The sequence below is a fragment of the Rhincodon typus genome, chromosome 22, assembly GCF_021869965.1.
Source record: "Rhincodon typus isolate 14 chromosome 22, sRhiTyp1.1, whole genome shotgun sequence".
Taxonomy (NCBI): Eukaryota; Metazoa; Chordata; class Chondrichthyes; order Orectolobiformes; family Rhincodontidae; genus Rhincodon; species Rhincodon typus.
The window spans coordinates 43,702,530-43,708,529 of NC_063353.1; the positions used below are offsets into that span (position 1 = coordinate 43,702,530).

Below are 6,000 nucleotides of genomic sequence, written 5' to 3' on the forward strand. Positions count from 1 at the left end.
CAGCATGCTAATGCTCAGCAACACTTTGACTGCTATTTCTCTGAATGGTACATCTTAACTCAAAGGAAAATATATCGTGTGAGGCACAGAGCCAGTAACTTACCCTGAACCCACTGCACTCTTGCAGTACCACGCAGGGACCTTTATGTTGGCTCAGCATCCAATGTAGCCAGTACTTTGAAGGTTCAACTAGTCTCATTTATGTCTGCAGCTCATTGGTTTTGTGTTGATGAAGCCTGAGGGTCGGTGTTCATTGAGTGTCATTGGACATATGTCTGAGACACTGTATGTGGATTTCAGAGATGAATTACTTTGTCTTGGAAACCATCATTGAGCTTGATGCATCAGTGCAATAATGAGGGAGTTCTGCACTGTTGGAGGTGCTGTATCACAGGTGGCACATTAAGCTGAAGCCCTGTCCACACGCTTAAATGAATGCAAACGATCTCACAGCAGTATTCAACCAAGAGTAGGTGAGATACCTCAGGGAATATTCTTCAACTTACGCCACTTAAAATACATTTAATTTGTCAGCACCTTGTTGCTCAGATTTTGCTGTATGCAAATTGGTAGCATATTCTTACCTTATACCAGAAATTTCATTTCAGAAGCAATTCATTGGCTACAAAGCATTTTGAAGGATTCTAGCGATGTGAAAGATGCTAAGTGAATGCAATTTCTTGCTGTCTAGAAATCTAGATGGTTAGTTGCAATATTCATTTTGTCAGCCAACCCTTAATAGCCCACTTCCTTTAAAAAAAACATTTTTTTGTTGTAGATTGGCAGGTACTGAGTAGTTTATCTTTACACCATGGATAATAAAGATTGAAATGTATGTAAGTGGTCTAATATTCAAATACAATTCAAACAGAAAATAGAAAGATAATAGGAAATTATAGATAACTATCTGATCTCATTTAACAGTATTACAGTTAACTAAATAGAGTACTGTACCAGAAAATGTAACTCATTTTGCATCAATTAATATCTTTAGAAGTGACTTACATGTACATTGTTCAGAAAAGTGGTTCAGGGTTATTCAGATGGTAATAAATTTGTAATCTACAATGGAGTTAGCAAGGTAGTGTTAAGATCATCAGAAGGAAGATTCAGTTATTGAGGTAGTCAGGCACTGCGTAAGGATGCTGAATTATTTATCTGATTTTAAGTTTGCTTGTTCTTGTGAACATTATTTTCTGTTTCAAGTACTCATTATTCTTTAACACGAGAGCTAGTTAATAGATGGCCCTCAGTGGTTAAACATATTCCTCACAGTTCCTCTTCCCTTTCCTTTTCTCAGTTTTTGGCACCTCCTTTTGGTACTATATTTTGGAGAATAAACAATAGAATTACTTTGAAGTAATCAGTCTTTCTCCTTCATTCAAACAGTAAGATGAACAAGAGACTCAATATGTTTTAACCAGAACAGTGACTTTTTCATATTCACCTCTAGACATTTAGGAAACACATAGTGTTTTGTTGTCCAGTGGACTAGTAATCCAAAGGCTAAGACTAATGTTCTTTGGACAAAGCTTTGCACCCCAACACGGCAGGTGGTAAAATTTGAATTCAATAAGACCTGGAATGTAAAGCCATGCCAGATGGCCACCGTGTAACTGCTGTCAATTGTCAATTAATAAAAAGCATTTAGCTCACTAATGCTCTTTAAGGAAGGACATGTCGTACATGTGACTTCAGACCCACAGCATTGTGATTGGTTCTTTACTGCCCTCTGAAATGGTCAAGTAAGCCACTCCAAATTATCAAACACCTCCATGGCTATAAATGTTGATTTGGCCAGTGATGCCCACAATCCATGAATGAATTCTCTGCTTCCTCAGGTGGCTAAGGAAATTTAGCATATCCCTAAGGACTCTTATCAATTGTTATAGATGCACCATAGAAAGCATTTTATCTGGATGCATCAAAGCATGGTATGGCAACTGCTCTTCTCAAGATCACAAGAAACTACACAGAGTCGTGAACACAGCCCAGGCCATCATGCAAACCAGCCTTCCATCCACTGACTTCCAGATATACCTCCCATTGCCTCGTCAATGCAAGCAACCTAATCAAAGACCCCTCCCACCCTGGTTATACTCTCTTCCACTCTCTTCCATTGAACAGAACATATATAAGTTTGAATACACGTGCAAACAGATTCAAGAACAGCTTCTTCCACGCTGTTATCAGCCCTTTGAATGAACCTTTCAAATATTAATGCTCTCTCTCTGCACCTTCCCTGCACAGTAACATTATATTCTGCACTCTGTTCTGTTCCCCGATGCGCTTTGTATGGTACAATCTGTATAGCTCGCAAAACAACACTTTTCACTGTATCTCCGTACATGTGACAACAATAAATCAATCAATTAAAATAAAAAAGTGAGATACATTTGGAAGTGTGGATGATGGTTTAAATTTTGTACAGCCTATTGGAAAGAGCATGGGACCTGTCCTGTCCTTGTGCTTGCATTTCATTCCATTCACTTCAGTGCATGTCATTCTTCAGCTTTGCTATCTGCTTCTTTTCTTAAACTGAAAACAGATAACATCAATTACATCTAAAGCTATAATTGTCAAGCAAAAATAGAAGTTGCCGGAGAAACTCAGCAGGCCTGGTAGCATCGTAACGATAAAAACAGAGTTAACATTTTGAGTTCAGTGACACTTTGTAAAATTGAAAATAGCTGGTAAGAGTGGTATTTATGCTGATGCCAGGGTGGGGGAAATGAATAGAGTACATGAAGATGGGACCCACAGCAAGAAAGAGGAAAAAAGAAAGAGGTAAACAAAGAGATTGCTGATGATAAGAGAGAGAGAGAAATGCTGGGTGGGTGCTAAAGAACAGAGTAAATGATTGAAAAAGAGTTGGCTGTGTTGGGAGAAACCCGTACAATATAGGACATAGGGGTGTGGGGAGAGGGTAACGAACATGGAGGGAGGATGTATAATTGTTATAAGCTATAATTGTACCTGGGATAATGGTGCAAAGGCTGTCTGCATTTGGTACAAGTGCATTTAAGCATGGTAAATGAACTGACAACAATGCAGGTTAATTACCCAGTCTTCTTTGTTATCTATGATTTCTTCAATCCTACAATCAAGCTGTTTATGTTAGCGGTATTTATCTCCATTTTAATTGTAAAGTCAAATTCTTCTCATCAACAAGAGAAAAGAAAATAATTTGCATTTTATATACATTACTGGAAATAACAGAACGCCTGCTGTTGGGTCCCAGATGTGAATGTTCATGAAAGGCTGAGCCAAGACCAGTTAAATACATATCTCATTGACCTTTCATAGAAACAGCAATGACATTTCAGAGTAATTGGGAATTTCCCAAGAGATAGAAGACAACATATAAACACGGATTCATCCTTTTCTAATGCACTTGATTTATCTTTTAGAATTTCAAGTTTTAATCCAATAATTCTTGATTTCACCAGTTTGTTGTGTACCTCATAAACAGTCTAGTCATGTACAATTCAGAAACTATGTTTTCAATAATGTGTACATGGTAAATGAGAAATGGATTTACTTGCCCATTCAATAGATGGGGGGAGAGGAAGGATTTGATTTGAAATGTGTTTAGCTTTTGAGAGATCAGTTAAGATCCCACTGCTGATTGAGCCATCGGCTTCATGAGGTGTGAAAGCCATCTTCCCTGACACAAAAGTCCTTCTACTTTAAATATGCACACATATCCTGATTTAACAAGATCTTTGGTACCAACTAGAGTTTTAACTTGAGACTGAAATGTGAAATAACTGACCAGAGATGATAAAACTTAATGTGTAGACTAACAACATGGATGAGGAGACATGGGCTCTGGAATAATACTCTCGTTATCTTCAGGAAAATTAAGAAAATATTGTTGCAGCCTCACAGCTAAGAAGTTTTAAGATTTTAAGAAGAACCTTCAAACAGCAGGATCAAGGGGCATAATAAGGGGTCGCCCATTTAAAACAGAGATGAGGAGGGTTGTGGATCTGTGGAATCCTTTGTTGCAGAGGCCTGTCAAGGCTGCATTGTTAAGTATATTCACAACTGAGATGGACAGAAAAACCAAAGAACTGCGGATGCTGGAAATCAGAAACAGAAACAGAATTGCTGGGAAAGCTCAGCAGGTCTGGCAGCATCGGTAGAGAGAAAGCAGAGTTAATGTTGGAGTTTTCCAGAACAGAAGGTCACTGGACCTTACACGTTAGCTCTGCTTTCTCTCCACCGATGCTGCCAGACCTGCTGAGCTTTCCCAGCAATTTCTGTTTCTGTTTCTGAGATAGATTTTTGATCAGTAAGGGTTTCAAGAGTTATAGGGAAAAAGAAGGAAAGTGGAGTTAAGGATTATCAGATCAACCATGATCTCATTGAATGCTGGAGCAGATTCAGTGGGCTAAATAGCCATACTTGTAGTCTTATTTGAAAGTTATATCATTTGACAAACTATGTTCTACTGACTAGATAGGGTAAATTTTCACTTTAATGCAACTCAAAAATTTGTTCTATGAAGCAAATATAATTCTACCTCATCTGGACCTAACATTATACCTTGAATATATAAGGTTTAATAAGTTCCATAAAATAATTATTGTTAAGAGAAGGGTGACTGCCTGCACGTTTTGTGATATCAGGATAAATGATGATCATGACTGTTCAAGATATTAAAAGCATTGAGAATTGAGAGATCCCATTTTGGAATATGCACATTTGGGTATTTGTTGGTTTGTGTTCAAATTTTCATTTTCTTTTCTAAAACTGTGCTACTGTTATATAGATACATATTTCAAGTTACAAAGCGATTCTTAACTCTTCTGTATTTTTCACCGTGCTGTTTAAGCCTCACCTCCACCATCCACCAAAATCAACCAGACCAGAACAACAGCCCACATCAAATTTGCCCCAACAATTAGCCAGCAAGTTGCAATAGCTGAGAATGGAGTTCTGGGCGACTTCATTATGAGATATGATGTGAACAGAGAATTGGGAGTTGGTGATATTCAGGTAATACTCTTAATGGCTTCCTTATTCTGTGTCTACAGTATCCCAGGAGCATATGTTTTCACTTATAAAATACTCCAGAGTGTCTGCTTTCAAAAAGTTTCTATAGTGTCGTTAGACATGTCATTTAAATCAGATAGTTCGCTTTACCTTGGTTCACAGCTTCAGCTGATGTTTATAGATCTTAAAAAAAAATCTGTGCACCTTACGTCTGCAATGTCTCACCACAAAAGCTTGCTTTTCAATTAATTTTAATTTAAATTCTCACCATCTTTGACTTGTATTTACATACCTACAAGCCCCCAGCCAGTTTATTTTCTGAAATCCCATTAAGAGCAAATTGTCCTCGCCTTCACTTTCTTTCCTTTTTTTTCTTTTCTTCTTATCTGTTCTCCACTCCTCCAGTTCTCTCCCGAAGTCATTGACTCCTTCTTGAGGTTGGGTAGCCACTGTTCCGATAACCTTCCGGTAATATGGTGGCAGAGAAGGATGCGTCAGCCGGAACTCGTCTGTTCCGCCCATTCCTTTTCTTCTTCTGCCTTTCTTTTCTCTCTCTCTCCACCCTTCTCTCAGCCTCGGACACCAGCCTCCAAAGTAGGTTCGGAGGAGATGCCAGCAACCTCGTGCAGGGATGGAGGTAGCGGCCCAGTGCGGAGAATGGTAGCAGCCAGCAGTCGGGCCATGTGGAGGCCCCTTGTTTTGGTCTGTCATGGAGAGCCTTTGGAGAGAGACTGATATTTGTCTTTTTAACTTTGCTTCTTGTTTATCAGACCTATGGTCATACTGTGTTTAGCAATAATGTAACTTTTTTTTTGCTTCATTTCTCTATTCTGCAGCTCAGGATTGTACCTAAGTACATTTGTACCTAAGATAGTGCTTTAAGTAGTGACTTATAAACTTTTCACTGTACTCATAGAGCACATGTGACAATAAAGCTAAAGAAAGCATCCAAATGGACATGTGTCACAGAGAAACCCAGAATATTTGTAGTATCCAGAT

The 6,000-nt window shown here is 38.5% G+C and overlaps 1 protein-coding gene across 1 annotated transcript in view; it reads left to right on the top strand.

The window, feature by feature from the left end:
- Positions 1-6,000, top strand: part of itih5 (inter-alpha-trypsin inhibitor heavy chain 5) — a 47,413-nt gene that overhangs the window by 19,823 nt on the left and 21,590 nt on the right. Inside the window, exon 6 of the mRNA XM_048610001.1 lies at positions 4,841-5,004. Coding sequence (XP_048465958.1) covers positions 4,841-5,004 — 164 coding nt within the window. The remainder of the gene's footprint in view (positions 1-4,840; positions 5,005-6,000) is intronic.